Source organism: Dermacentor andersoni, chromosome 2, assembly GCF_023375885.2.
Source record: "Dermacentor andersoni chromosome 2, qqDerAnde1_hic_scaffold, whole genome shotgun sequence".
Lineage (NCBI taxonomy): Eukaryota > Metazoa > Arthropoda > Arachnida > Ixodida > Ixodidae > Dermacentor > Dermacentor andersoni.
In genome coordinates this window covers 30,299,179-30,315,212 of record NC_092815.1, presented here as the reverse complement: position 1 = coordinate 30,315,212, position 16,034 = coordinate 30,299,179, and the positions used below count along the sequence as shown (strand labels likewise).

At 43.9% G+C, this 16,034-nt stretch overlaps 1 protein-coding gene across 1 annotated transcript in view; it reads left to right on the top strand.

Annotated features, from left to right (window-relative positions):
• The window catches only part of LOC126542486 (uncharacterized), a 45,085-nt gene extending 31,649 nt beyond the window's left edge, over positions 1-13,436 (top strand). Inside the window, exons 10-14 of the mRNA XM_050189573.3 lie at positions 6-371; positions 3,885-4,080; positions 7,037-7,128; positions 11,716-11,883; positions 12,118-13,436. Coding sequence (XP_050045530.1) covers positions 6-371; positions 3,885-4,080; positions 7,037-7,128; positions 11,716-11,883; positions 12,118-12,471 — 1,176 coding nt within the window. The 3' untranslated portion in view covers positions 12,472-13,436. The remainder of the gene's footprint in view (positions 1-5; positions 372-3,884; positions 4,081-7,036; positions 7,129-11,715; positions 11,884-12,117) is intronic.
• The last annotated feature ends 2,598 nt before the right edge of the window (positions 13,437-16,034 follow it).

The window sequence follows — 16,034 nt, the reverse complement described above, 5'->3', positions numbered from 1 at the left end:
TCCAGATGCTTACTTGGAACCACTGCCTGCAACATTCGCCAGCATTTCTAGAGTTCACACCTTTCCAAGACCTTGAGGACGGAAGTCATCGCAACCTCTACGTCACATTGGGGTCACAGAGATCACGGCAGGTTACGGTCTTTCACGTTCGTCAGGATTCGCTGACCCTTCAGCCACTTTCCTTAGTACCCCCATGGCACTTGTCCCGGCCAAGTGATATCGCTAAGCACCTGGAGCATCAGGGACGTCCCATGGATGAGCGTGTTCTTATGCGTGTGAATGCCCCACTCATAGGAGGCTGCATGGTCGAGTGCGCAAGTGGCACTTTCTCAGCGCTGCAACTGACATCATACGGAGACATCTTCCACCAGGCAAGTGAGCTTGACAGCTACCTGATATAGTTATCAACATTATTACACCAACACAAACTGTACAAGCAGTTCTGAATTGTTTCATGTGTTTTACTATAACTATATTTCATTGTCTATAGCACAGAGCAAGAATTATTGGGGAGGTGAAACAGCGCTCGCTTGGCGTCCCAATAATGTTACGACGTTGGGCACAGTTCTGACGCGCCCTCTATCATGATTTGGTTCACCAAAAAGGCAAAACGTGTGCAGTGCGCTCTCCGAAAAAGCAATATATGAGACAATATCGTGATTTTTGTTCGTCACGTCCATAGAAGAGCATGTAAACACAGTTTTCACCGCAGCACGACAGATGATGCGTCGGGTGTGTTGCTATAATTTCCTCCTCACCCAACCATGACTTTATCAGGCCGCCCGTATGCGCTGTAACAGCCTAACAGATTCCTCTCTTCAAATACTTCTTTCTCCATGGTCTGTAGGCTTCACATGTTTGTTACTAAAAATGAAGCCCCTTGCTTTCTTCTCGCTCATTGTATAGCGAGGGCCTTGACTACTTCAGCCTTAATGCCCTGAGACTGCATACGAGGGTTTAGTGGCCTGTTTCATGCTCCTAACATCACAAACTATGTGGAAGCTCCAGTTTAAAGGATGTTCCACATCCACCATCATGACCATGAGTGGCACCAGCTAACTTTCCCACGACTAGGTTTAGTATGTGTCTGCAGATACCCAGAAAGCTGAGGAGTCGGGGGTGGATCGTCACTGTAGCTCAATTGGTAGAGCATTGCGACAGTTGTGTATTCAGCTCGTGCCAAGTTGTCTTTTTTTCAGTTTCATTTCTCTTTCCCTTTATCTATAAAATTAAATTTATTGCCACTGTAACACCCGCTTATAATTAATTATGTATGTGTGTCAGTTAAAAAGAAAAACAGTTATAATTCCTCCTCCACTCAACCTCTTAATGCTCCATCCAGTAAATGCACAGACAAGTGGGACTCAGCTGTTTCTGGCTACTCATCTCCAGGTGTGCACGTAGGTTCAGATAAGCAGCCACTACTCAAGCCTGCACATGTAATTCCTGGCTCCACAACAACAAACGCACAGCAGAGTGACAACATGCCTGCAGTCACAAAACCTCTGCTGGTCTGCAAAGCATGAACTCCAGAAACCACTGTGCAAAACACAGCCCACATCATCAATCAAGCTTGAATGCTCACATATACTCGTATTGCAGTCGTAGAACATTATTACAGAACTTGTCGGAGATCTTTACAGTGGCATAGACCCACAGGGTAGATTGGCAACACAATGTGAAGGTAAAAAGCTCAATTGATTAGATGAAAAAAGGGAAAAAATGGAAAGAACTTACACTATGGTTGCCCCAGACTTTATACTTACTGGAAGTAACAGCGATTATTTGCACACAAAATGATTCTCTTTATTTTTACCATTCATTACTTATTTTGCGACTATAGTAAACCCTCATTTACTGCGACTCTGATATCTCAAACTATCATTTAATTTCGATTTTATTTTCTAGCTGTGGTTTCAACCTGTGTGTTTTTCACCTCATATATCAAAAAGCTTTTGCGCCAGACTCTAGATGGCTCAACATCTCGACTCTGAAAATGCCAGGAAGAAAGCACCGTGCAGCATAGGCAGTGACACTTGTGCTCGCTTTTTACCCGGTGGCAACTTGCTAGCCAATCTAAATACTGGACCAAGCCATGCTCCTCGCTTATCTTTCCCCCTTACTTCTAGACTTTACAGCTTGCGTGCACTTGCTCAGCTGCTTGTTCCCACCTCACGCAGCCGCGGTGAGCTGGGAGTCGGTCTCTCATTTTTTTAATATTGCAATAGCAGTTACATGGACACTCCAAACGAATTTTTGCTGTCGACGTTGCCGTGAGGCTCCGCGTATGTTTAGGTATATGTATGTTCTATGCTTATTTATGCCGTATATGCAGGTTATGTTGCTACACTATTAAATCATTAAAGTTCCATCACTACCAGAGTGGCAGCCCGCAAACAAATGTCATGAAGCACAACATTCACAGTGCATGCCTTTTATCTTAAATCTTCTCAGACTATTAAATATTAAAAATGCAGAACAATATCAGTGCTCAACCCTGAAAGTGATGTAATTTTACTGGCATGGCTCTTTACGGGCAGTGTAGTGGCCGCTGCACGATGTCATTACAGACCTTGCAGAGCGTGTTAAAGCATTTAAGAGTGCCAGAAACTTTGGCGCATCCACGTATGTCGCGTCCGCATTAGTTTGACCCGTGTGTATTTAGAGCAACCTCCTAGAAGTTCAAGCACAACACTAAACCTTGCTATTTGACGGTGTCACCCTTCTGGCAAAATTGTCAATATTTTCCCCCCATGATTAAAGACGTCGTCAGTGACGTGTCAATGTTGTCACAGTGTTATTCGTGACCTTGAGCAAGATAATCACCACTTTTAAACAGGCGCAATCAGCCTACACGCTGCACCCAGAAGAAGCGAGCATGTGAGACCACAGCGTTTCAGTGAGATCACGGATTGGTAAGAACGCTGGCTTCATGCTCGCGTGATGATGAGGCATAAATGCCACATCACTCGTGGACGTCTGCTAAAGACAGACAATTGTGCCCTTTGAAGTTCAATTGTCTGGAATTGATTGCTGTGCAGAAAGCAGCAGCATCAGCTCTTCGGATGTCTGTAATTGGTTATGCCCAGATGACTGGCTTCAAATATTGCATTATGATCAATTGTCTTGACTCACTGTCAAGCACACGGTCTTGACGCAGTGCCAACAATACCGTTGCCATCTCCAGGGTTGATGCACGCAAAAGTCACCAAAAATATTACTAGTGGTATTATAAAAAGGCTCCATGTGGTCTGTGCACGGCCAGAGGGCTTCTATTTGCGTGATTTTGCTCATCTCAGAGCTCCGCTTATCTCGAAACTTTCCCTGGTATTTGCAGCTTCGAGTTAGTGGGGGGTTGATGAGACAGTGCATTTGGACTGCACTGTCTCATCAGGAGCTTTGCTGCCCCAGGCAGTAAGTTAGCAACACCAGTGCATAGTACAGTTCAAATTTGATTGGCATCTCATTGCTTAGCCTTAATGACCAGTAGCGCTCACAAACATAAAACTTGGCTTTCCAAATGATATGAGCCGATAAGTTGAGTAGCAGCAGTTTCACTCACACCAAAGATATCTGCGACATATCACAGTTGACTCATGTCCGAACAGTCAAATGAGATGCTGTATGGTGTCTGTAGTTCCATTATGCATTCTTTCAGCTGTGCAGTGGTGTCACAGGAATGAAACATGCTGGAAAGAATGCATAATACACTTGCTGCTGCTGTACTCACAAAATTATATTGCCTGTGTATTTCCTATTGATGTGTCTTTGTGTTCATATTTTTTGCGCTATTGAGAAGTTACCGTGCTAAAAATCTACCCGTTTTCCTACGCCAACCTGCTTCAGCCAGAAAAGTGAAAGTCATTGCGCCACTTGCTCTGCAGGACTTCGTGTGGAATGCCAATGAGCCCCTGTGTGTTGGTAACTGGAACTTCAGTGCTGGCTGCAAGCTGCTCCCAGTTCCAGAAGTAGAGCAGAGAGTAAAGTGGTGGACTGACCTTGTCATTGCTTCTGACCCAGTAAACGAGAACACTTCAGAGAAGCACCCTCTTCTTGTCAGTCATTTCATTCACTATCGAGGTAAAACACCAAGTTCTCTGTATCTGAAAATGGACTTCAAACCTGTCTACTCAGCCTTGTCTCTGCTTTGATCACTTGCAACCTTATTTCACTTCTGTTACGTCAAGAGAAAGAGAAAAGGATAAATGAAAGGCAAGGAAGTTAACCAGGACTAAACCTGGCTGTCTCCCATCCACCGGCGAAAGGGGAGAAAAAGATTAAGGAGTCGCCAATGTAATGAAAATTCTCAACACTGTGTTACAGATGGTTGCTCAATCTGGTTGCTTTCAGGATTTGGAGCAGCACTTGTGTAGCCTTCTGCAGCTGTGATATGCAAGAACTTGGTCCCAAGATCTTGTTCTTTAAGAAAGGTCATTTATCTAGCCAGTTTACAGTGGTGCAGAGATAAGTCTTTCATTTGGAATAACAGGCAGTAGCATAGAAGGTATTTCACAGTTTCTTTGGGCATTGCAATTGGCACCATCAGCCATGCTTACCAAGAATGAGTATGCATTGGTGAATGCAATGCCCAGGTACAAGTTACAAAGTAGTGTTTATTCGCTTTACGAAATCCTGTGGTAGATAAGCTATCTCAATAAGCAGAAATAAGTGACACAATTTATGTGATGGTTGCCTGTCATTAGCCTTATATTTTATTCAAACACTCTTTTTGAGAATGTTGCTCTCATGAATTAGAAGTACATTGCACATTAAAGGGGCCCTGAACCACTTTTTATCAAAATCGAGAAATGCATATGAAGTTAAATTTGAAGATTTCGGGAATACTTTGCTGCAAAAAGTACTTCAAGATTATTTCAGGAATACTTTGCTGCAAAAAGTGCTTCAATGTGTTCCTCAGAAGCAGAGCTATTTGCAGTCAAAGGTTACATACGATCCCCTTCACAGTGCTCCTGCTTCTTCAATGCCTCGTACTGCGAAGGCGATGGCAGAGCACGGCGTGCCCACAGCGCTTTGCCTACTGAACGTCACCGTGGTGGGCAGTTCAAATTTGATTTTGAATGTTCACATAGACTCCACTATTTCCAATTTTGGCAATTACGATGCACCAAATGCGCTTGTCCTAACTGAGCCACAGTGCGCTAAGCGAGCGGACTCATCGCAGCACCTGCAGCGGCGGCTTGCTATGGAGCAGGCCGCACCTACATGCAGCTGGGGTGCCTATGTGCAGCGTTTGCTTTGTGCACAACAGGGCTTGAGTGTGCACTCGCACTCATATGGTCCTGTCTGACTATGCCACATGATGCAAACTGGCTTTTTCCTGCACTAGCTTGACTGATGGATAGTAGCCGCATCCAACTTGCACATATTGAAGCACTGTCAATAGGTCAGTACGAAGTGAAGTCTGCCAAGGTGTCTAATCAGGAGTGGCCTGCAATGACCATGCACTGGCAAGCATGCTGGTGCTCTGGCCTTAAGTTTCGTGTGGTTCGAGGCTAGTTGAGTGTTCGAAACTAGTCAAAATTAGCGAGACCCAATGGCTATGACACCAAAAAGCTGTCTGGCCAAAGTTTAGTTCTTGCGTAGGCGGCCGCAGCCGACCAAGAGCGGACAGTAGTTGGCTTCTTCCAGAAGTATGTAATTCTTATCAAAATTCGAAAGCAGATTTTCACTTACTTCAGCCTGTTTATTAAACTGCGTCAATAAATGTATGCAGTAACAGTAGGAAGAAGTGCACTGATCCAAACACACTTCTTGATTGGTGTCAGCTACTGTCCAGTAGCAACCGCATGTGGGAATATGCTATATGACGAAATATAGTGCTGGAAAATAGTGAGGAAAGGGCAAAAGGACAGACTGGTGGGCTAGTTGGTATGACATTTGACAGTTGGTTGCACTATGTCCTGTCCTTTTCTTTCGTCATCCATGTGCTTCTGCACTACTGTGTAAATAAAGGAGAGGGCTTCTGTTAAAAAAGTGTTCAAGAGAGTGTTTGAGAAAAAGGTGACCTCATGCTCCACTTGCGAACTCCACGCACCGTGCACGAATGTAAAATTTGTCTGAGATGTTTACAACAGAATGTGCTATCCGCGGACTGTGTTCTTTTCGCCAAGCCCAAGGGGTGGTTCAGCACCCCTTTAATTTCATGCTGAAATCTCTGCACCAATACCTCAGTGTCATGTCAGAGATCTCAATATGGTATTATTTCTTATTTAGGCCATGGGGTGAAATAAAAGTTCTCAAAGCTAGCTAAGTTCTGTCTTTGGCTTCTTTAAAATACATTTCTAGTGATATGGAGTTAGCCGGGCTCTAGCAGATGTCGTCAAAATCTGTCTAGCTAGTGCGGGAACTTGAAGGTGGCACTGGCACCCATCCTTCAAGTTTGTGTCTCTCCTGGCTAGATGTGTCGTTCCTGATGAATTAAATGCTGCCAGGTGCTCTCTTAGCCTCACGTTGATGCAACGCCCAGACTGGCCTACGTAAACCTTACTGCAGTTAAACGGGATCATATATACTGTGCCCATCGCACATTCTACAAATTTATTTATTTATTTATTTGTTTGTTTGTTTGTTTGTTTGTTTACAATACTCCTACTCTCATTTGAGAGTGTGGCAATTGGGTGATACAGTATACATGTATATCAGTATGCATCTAGGCAGAACAGTTAATTGAAAAAAAGTAAAATAAAAAGAAACAATTGCCCAAAGATGGCAATATAAGAAGGAAGCTGAGTTTAGCAACAAAAATCCATGTTTTCATATGACAGTTAATGAACATGATACTAGCAGTGAAAAGCATGTAAGTAACCAGTTATACAGTTAATCTACAATCTACAAATAGTACAATCTACAAATTAGTACAATCTTGTATAGTACATAGTAGTACAGCACAGTATAGAATAGTGCAATCTTGTATGCAATGTCGTGAAATGTCCTCATTGTATTTTGGGTGAATGTTACTGAGGCATGTTTGTTTACTTTCATGACTATCATTGGGGTGACCTGTGGATGTTTCAAGGAGTTGCATCAGATGATGACAGTCCACTGACACAGCACAACAGGGCAAACCTTACCAACCTTCAGGATATGATCGTTCAGGCCATGAATGAGGTAAAAGATTTATTACAACCTACTTTAATTCATTTCAAATGCATGTTTGCTTAATTCATAGATGTTAAAGAACTCCTATGTATTACAGGGTCCTCTTCCTTTAGCTTCACCAAATTTTCAAATTAGAACAATATACATTGTGATGACATTATGTTTACTCTGTGCCGTGCCAGTGGCGACGGTACCATTGTGAATAAATGGGGGGTTGGTAGGTCAATGCCATGGGCGCTCTATTTACTAGTCATTCTCGCTTTCAGCAAGCCATCTAATTGAAATAATTCTTTGTGTAGCTCTCACAAGAGACTGTTCAATAGAAATTTGATCACTCAGTTTGATAATGTCATAAATGGACTCCAAACTGCTCAACTGCATCAGTTGCTTAAAATCATTCATTTAAACGTTAATATTCTATAACCTTGTTAATTATGCTCACAACAGTACACATTCATTTTTATCTAAAGGCTGCCAGTCTGAACACTCGAATGGTAAGATAATGTCGCGACATTGTATCGCTCTGAACCTTAAAAAATTGGGGCCGCTAAAAAAAGCATCCTATATGTATTCAGGGTCTTATCAGGATCCTTCAATATTTTTCGTCCGGTCATGAAACTTCTGTGCAATGCTATGGAAGAGCTTCATATAGTGCCCGCAGTGGACGCACCGCAGCACTGAGCGAGTAGAAGGTGGACTGGAGCAGACGTCGAACAGAGGCCACAGGCGTTCGCTGCGTACGCTCGCTATTGTACAAGGGTCGGCTGCCTGTATTGGCGTGTCATTGTCGACACAACATGCAAATCACTGCCCCGTTTCCGTACAGTGTTTAGAAACTTAAACGCAAACCATTTCAAAACAACTACAATGCAACCAACAAAACAACTACAACTACAACCCTATACGCTCAACTACAGTGCCTTGTTTCATTTCCAGGTTCAACTGCATTCGCAACAACAGCTTAATTCATAATTCAAATTGTACACTTGGAATACTCCATTATTAGAAACCAACTACAGAGCAAGTTCGGATCACACTTTTATGTAATTGTGCATAAAAAAACCTGCGTTTCAAACTTATAAGGCTGACCAACTGATTAACTAACCAAACAAATAGGTAATAACTAAATTAACAAAGCTAACCAACCTATTACTAAATTATTACCAATTACTATTAAACTAGCAAACTAATTACAAATTTCAACTAATTATTATAGCAAGTTACCAACTAATTACTAATCTAACAATGTTAACAAACTGATTAAATAACCAAATACATAATTACGAAACTGATTATCAGCCTAATAACTAACATAACTTACTAATTAATGTAACAATTACACCAACTAAACTAACTGAATAAATAAGGTAACGAACAAAAATAACTAACAAAACTAACAAGGCTAGCCAACTGATTAATTAAATTGTCTAATGGAAATAACAAATATTCACTGATAACCTCCCTAACTATAATAACTAACTAGACAAAGTGCAAATAGAGACAGCTGAACGAAACAGCTTGTGCAAGGAAGGCTACTAGGGGGGGGGGGGGGCAACGCCAATTCAATTGTAAAACGGCGCTCTGTATAATTTAAACACAAGCACATGGCACATTAAATTATTTTGCCAAAAGATGCCGTTGCATGTTCACTGTACAAACATGCTAGAATAAATGTGGGAGAGGCACCTCTCCTAGTGATAGATTTGCATGATTGTGCATCACGGCCCTCTGGCACGGTTGATTGTTCACCTTCTACTTATGCCAGCGCCTCTGGTGCCACCTTCTGCCCCTGTATGAAACTTTCGGGGATTAGTATTCATGACCAGATGAAAAGTATTGAAGGACCCTAGTCTCATGCATGAGAGCATAATGACCTGTCATGAGTGTTCATTAGCTAACTCACTGGTTATACTGCTTATTTTTTTACTTGGCTTCTCTAAATACCATATATATATGCAGTCTGTCAATTATAGTGACCAGGTTTCAATTATAGTAGTACACATTTGAGACCTCACTTATTGAAATTCTGTTAATTACATTTTGAAATTGTTTACTGATACAGTGGGCAATTAATCATAAAAGTTAATGCACTCAGAGCATTTAAAAAAGAAAGCAATATAGTTCTTTTGCAGCTTAGGAAGCGATCAATCAGGTTATGGACATTTAATGCATGAGCATACTTTTCAACCTTTGGGGTGCAAAATAAAATGAGGAAAAACACTATCTTGTGCACATGGTTTCCAAAGCCTCAGTGGTTGCACTGATTCACCTGATAAGATTTCGGTCCAATGGCCTCACTAGAATTACCGTTTTAATGTCAGCAGCACCGCAGCTTTCCTGTATGAACCAGATTAACATGTGTGTATGTACCACCATCTGTTTCCCAGCATGTACAGTTGTTGTCTGCTGATGGCTACTGGTGCTGGTGTATTAAACTGGATTGTTTAATGATCCAAATGGCATTGGGAAATTCCCAACCTACAATATGTACCTGGTGAGCACCGGTGACATGCTGGAAAACCTCTCCCGAATTGAATTCCTAAGACCATATATTGTAACAATTCCTCTTTTAGATTATTTTTGCCATTTGTTGTTTGCCTGTACACAGACACATCACTGTTACTGCCAGGATCGCCCACTGTTTTAGATGGATAATACAAAGAATTGAAAATTGAACTGATTGAGGAATGTGTTTTGCAACAATTTATTTTCCATGCTTTTTTGCCTTTTGGTGTGCAAATGCTCGGAAGCCACATGATTTGCCCAGTCAAATGAACATCATTAGTTGTAGCAGAATGCATCACTTAAATCATCTTTGTCCATCTGACAGTACTGTGTAGTCAATAAGGTAATTGATCAAGACCAGAGGAGTCTGATTCTTAGATACATTCAAACCTTTATATGATAGATATGATAAAAATATTGAATATGATGACATACTAAATATATCATCTTCCTTATCGGCATTGCACATTTGAATATTACTTGCTTTTAACAAATATATAAGATGTCAGTATTTTCAAGTCCGGTGCGACTTTGTTATAACGTCGTTTGACTGTATTCTCATATAAGAGTCACAGTTCTTAACTGTTTCTGTACTGCACCTATAGATATGGGTCAATTAGATTGACAGTTTTTCTACATGTTGTTAAACATTTCCATTGCAATTCTTCTACTAGCAACATCATACACTGTCTGAAATTATGACTGAACTTTAACTCTTTGTCAAATTTGACAATTTTTGCACATAGGGGAGTGTGGAGAAATAAAGCTTCGACTGGAAGTATTGTTGAAACTAGCCTCCAGTGCTTCTAACACGTTTTTCAATAAAAAGATGCAAAAGTTGCATTTTGGTGAACTCGTCAACATCATTTTGAATGACAAGCAATGAAGACACAGAAGCTTCTCTCAGGTTGTCAATCTTTCGATTCGACATATAGGCTGTTTATTGTCTCAAGCAGCATAGATGCTCATGAGCGTGTGTTATTTAGCTAATTGTGTTCAACTAAAATCAAGTGCAACTTTATTTTCCCCACTGTGAGTTGCCTTTAGCCATCAGCACTTTGAGACTGCATGTACAACTTATTAGGAGCAATGCTTCCTGTCGTGGCTCACACAAGAGTATGCAGTCATTTTCAGACTGACCTTCGACCGAAGCTTGACCGTCTAATCGCTTACATTTTGAACACTGTCTGTGCAAGTGTCCTTATTCATTACTGTACAATATTTTCCAACACTCCACATTACTGTATAGCATGGTACAGGAATTGAACAAAGCATTTTGGAGGCTTCAGCACCAGTTGAACACGCACTGGACCACCTTGCTTGCACAGAAAAGTTGATTGAATGCAATAATCAAGTATAAGGAGGCTTCTACTTGCTTGCTGACCTGACAACCATTGCTTTGTGAGTCTAAAGGATGCAGTAAAAATCACACCAGGTACCTGCTGTAATAAGTAAAATAAAATCTTCCTGTACAAATAGAAGCTCACCCGTTTTCCATTTGTGATGCTGCTTGTTTTAGAAAAATTATTACTTTCATTCATGTTCGTTTAGGTGCTTCTTTGAAGTTTCACCTAAGAATTCTCAAAAATTGTTCAAGCAATTATTACTGCTATACATCTAGACTCAAAACACCAGTGATCAGGGTATATATAATCTTATGCATCACAGTATACGTTGCGACTACTATGTCTTGAAAGAAAATGTTAAAAGAAAAGCAACGAAAATGGGCATATTTGTAGCGGTAACAAAATAGGTAAATTAGGTCAATGTGTTTGAGAAAATAAAAAAAAATATTTCAAAGATTATTTATACATGAGCTGCAACCCTTTGCATATATACACAAGTTTGTGTAGTTTGTGTACATCTTCATCCCTTTAGGTAAAAGCTTCTGAGGTAGAACTTCCTCGGTGAGCACAGTGTTGTGTTGAGATCGTACAGCTGGCATTTATTATGGCTATGTCCCCTAAAATATTTTCACCGGCTTCAAATTTTTATTTTGCTATGGGTACATTCACTTGTGACGAAATTCTTGTCTCACTGGGTCCCAAAGTTCTGCTTTCCTTTTGCTATTTCACTTAATCCATTTTACAGAACAAAGTACTGTCCTCAAAAGAGTGGAAGCAAGCCACAACAGCAAACAGCACACATTTAAGGCAAGATGACAGTAATGTGGATGGCATTTTAAGCACATTGGAAGCAGTCCACCTAGGTACATGGGATCGAACTGCAAGACGCTACCTGGAACACTGGACAGGAACAGTTGAGTGCTTCTCTCCTCCCTCATGGCACCGAGTAGTTCTGTAGTAGTATTAGTAGTAGCAATTGTGATACTCTTTAGTAGTAGTTGTAATACTAGTAATAGTACAAGTATAGTAGTAGTAATTGAGTTCATTTTTATAGGCTCTACGCATTTGTGTTCCTCTTTGCTACTAAAGTCATGTGTTGGGGTCACCAGACAGTCGGTAATGATTGTCTCTATTTTGCTCTTTCCAGGCTGGATGTCCACCGAGCACTAGAGAAGAAGATGAAGATGAATACACTTCCATTATGGACATCTCACAGGACTGGACAAAAGAACAGCAGCAGCAAGAGCTACAGTCAGAGACATGGCAGAGCCTACCTCTTAATGAGGACCCAATTTTGGCCCTGACATCCAGGGCTGTGAATTTTCCAGGAGATCTGCCATCACAGAACTCTGAGCCTGAATGTTATGACCCAAGTCAACCTCTCTTTGATGAAAATGACTTGGCTGGCTTGACGCAGGTGTCTGTGACAGAGGAGCCTGATAGGTCCAGGCAGTGGAGGTTGCCATTAAAGAAAAAGAAAATCAGCATAGATGGATTTTGAGGAAGCCCGAAGCTGCATATTCACCTCTTCCATCAGCAGGCCTTGGAAGACTCCAAGGGAGTGGAGATAGGCTAGGAGCTAGGCCAGTGCAGTTTCATTCCTGATCTGTTGCATCTCTCTAGACAGTTTAGTCTTGATACATATTGTTACGTAGGAAGACGCAGACGAAAAGCTATGCACAAATATATTTACAAGGAAAATACGCTGCGCTTGGCCAAGAGGCAACAGCCCGCGCTAGCTTCTAATCGTCGTCGTCGTCTTCACACTGCTGGCCTTTCGTGATCGCGCATATTGTGCCGTAGCACTACCCCCGGCTGCAAAAGCGCCGTCCCGGAGCGACTAAAGATCGGACTCGGAAGCAGTGTAGTAGGCCTTGAGCCTACTGACGTGTACGACATCACTAGATGCCACAGGAGAGGACGAGGTTGAGGCCACAGGAGCAATTTCGTAAGTCACAGGCGTCACCTGGCGCAGCACGCGGTAGGGCCCTGTGTATCGCGAAAGGAGCTTCTCTGAAAGTCCGACGTGACGAGAGGGCGACCACAGGAGCACGAGCGCACCAGGTGAAAACTGTACGTCACGATGGCGGGCGTTGTACTGGCAGCACGTGGCAGCACTTGTGTCGTCAAGCCAAAGTTGACCACTGGCAGGCAGACGCAATTCGCCGTAATAGATAAAAGTGTATGGGGTACTGTGATCCCATGTGTAAGGAGGACGTCTTGCATAGGAGCCGCGATGTAGTGACCGTCGGGGACTGGTGGGGATGACACTAGGTCAACGTAGGTCAGTGCCGAAGGTGGCAAGCGAACGAAGTCGGCGGAACTGAGGCGACTGGGGTGTGGTTCAGCAGGATCCAGAACAGGCAGGTCAAGGCGGAGAGTACTGGCGGAACAATCGATGAGAGCAGAATGTGCGGAAAGGAAGTCTAAGCCGAGGATGATGTCGTGGGGACAGTGGGCGATGACTGTGAATAGCACGATTGTTGAGCGATCGGCGAAGGAGACGCGGGCGGTACACATACCAATTACGGGGGCTGTTCCGCCATCGGCGACACGGACAACAGGCGTCGTGGCGGGCGTGATAATTTTCTTGAGCCGGTTACGAAGGTCAGCGCTCATTACGGACAAATGCGCCCCAGTGTCTATGAGAGCAGACACAGAAACACCGTCGACTTGCACGTCAAGAAGGTTCAGATGAGTGGGCAAAGTCAGTAGAGGATTTGGCGGCGTAGGGAGCAATGCAGCGTCACCTCGAGGCGCTGCATCGTCTAGTTTTCCGGCTGGGAGCGGCGTCCGAAGGGAGTCGGCGAATAGGCGCGACGGGGCTGGGGAGAGCGAGATTGTCGTCGTTGGGGCGAAGGCGAACGAGAATAGGGGCGGTTCGTTGCAGGAGAATCAGTGGCGGCATTATCGGAGCGTGCGGCATAGGGACGAGAAGGGCCACCTGAGGGGCGAGAGTAGGCAGTATAAGTAGGCCGGCTCGGGGAACTCCAGCGACTACGACAGTGCCGAGAAATGTGCCCGATTCGATGGCAGTGGAAACAAATAGGCTTGTCGTCAGCAGTGCGCCATTCAGATGGGTTGCGGAAACGTGGTGGGTAAGAAGATGCGGGACGGGGCGAAATCGAAGAAGCCGGGCGGGTATTAGGGCGATGGGCCGAGCAGATGGTGTGAAGACCCATGTTTTCAAACTCCTGGCGGACAACTGCCTGGATCAGTGAGACCGTGACTGCAGATGTGTTGGTGGGACTGGAGTCGAAGGCAGCCGGATAGGCGGCCTCGATCTCACGCCGGACGATCCTGGTAACATCGGCAGTGTTGTTGGGACGAGGAGCGTCGGCACAGGAAGATGTCGCTGGGGTGTTGGGCAGACGGGCAAACTGCTGGTCAATACGTCGGCTTTTGGCGAGTTCCAGGCGGCGGCACTCTCTTATAACAGCATCCACCGTCGCTACGTTGTTGCAAACGAGCAAGTTGAAGGCGTCATCGGCAATGCCTTTGAGGATGTGGGAAACCTTGTCTGACTCAGTCATGTGGGTGTCAACTTTGCGGCACAGAGCCAAGACGTCCTGAATGTACGTGACATAGGGCTCTGTTGACGTCTGCACACGGCCGGAAAGCGCCTTCTGCGCGGCAAGTTGTTGACCGTAGGGGTTGCCGAACAAGTCTCGAAGCTGTGTCTTAAGTGAATCCCAACTGGTGAGCTCATCTTCGTGCGTGCGATACCAAACTCGAGGTGTGCCACCGAGGTAAAAGACTACGTTGGCGAGCATAATAGTAGGGTCCCACCGGTTATTGCGGCTGACGTGTTCATACAGGCTGATCCAGTCATCGACGTCTTCCCCATCTTGGCCCGAGAATACGCCAGGATCACGGGGAGCGGGGAGAGTGATGTAGGTCGTCGAAGTGGCAGCAGGTGTCGGAGCCGGCGGAGTCGGGTTGTCGTCGCCGGGAGCCATGAAGGAAGGCTCGACGTACCGTCCACTGCGAAGCTCCGTGACGAGGTACAGGGAACGTCCACCTCCACCAGATATGTTACGTAGGAAGACGCAGACGAAAAGCTATGCACAAATATATTTACAAGGAAAATACGCTGCGCTTGGCCAAGAGGCAACAGCCCGCGCTAGCTTCTAATCGTCGTCGTCGTCTTCACACTGCTGGCCTTTCGTGATCGCGCATATTGTGCCGTAGCAATATTAACAGTTGCCACTAAATTAAACAACTTATCCACGTCATAGGGACAAACAGGACTTAATGCTGGTTACGGCTATTGGTGCTTGACACAATGTCTGGCTTTGTTTACCCTTTGCAGAAGTTTTGCAGGAAGCACACCAATGCCTTATGCCATGTTTGTTCTTCATTCTTCACACATCATCATAATTCACTGTCAATAAACATTGTCATACCGAGAGCTAGCTACTCTCCCCTGGTGTTTATCTGGTGTTTCCAGGCCTTTGCCCATGACATAGTTCCCAGAGACAAGTGCTGTACAGAGTACTGGACCAGTTGGACAATCGTCCACTATCAGAACTCGAAGCATTAGGTCAGTACTCCCACAGAACATCCACACTGAAGGCCTTACTCACATTATTAAGGTTCCTGCAGTCTGCAGGGCTTCACGATAGACTCTAAGAACACCGCCCCAGTGGCTCTGTAGTGTACGCGGTTTGTTCGTGCTCGTCTCTATTTCTCTCTATCTCCCCCTTCTGCTCTCCTTCTCTTTTTATTCCCCTTCACTCTTTCCCCCCGTGCAGGGTAGCCAACTGGAACTGCCTTTGGTTAACCTCCCTGCCTTTCTATGCATCCTTTTCTCTCTCTCTCCAGGCCTTTGGGTTAATAATTACCAGCGATAGTATTGTAATAAACATGAAACGGCTCCATCACATAGAATTGTCTAAAAGATCCCTTGAGAGCCATGTTCTATTCTGGGTGATCGTGCTGTTGAGGTTATAAAAAGCTGATTTGAAGGGTTTTGAACAAGTTTCAATGGACGCAAAATGCAAAAATGCTCGTATACATAGACTTAGGTGCCTGTTAAAGAACTCCAGGTGGTCATAATAAATT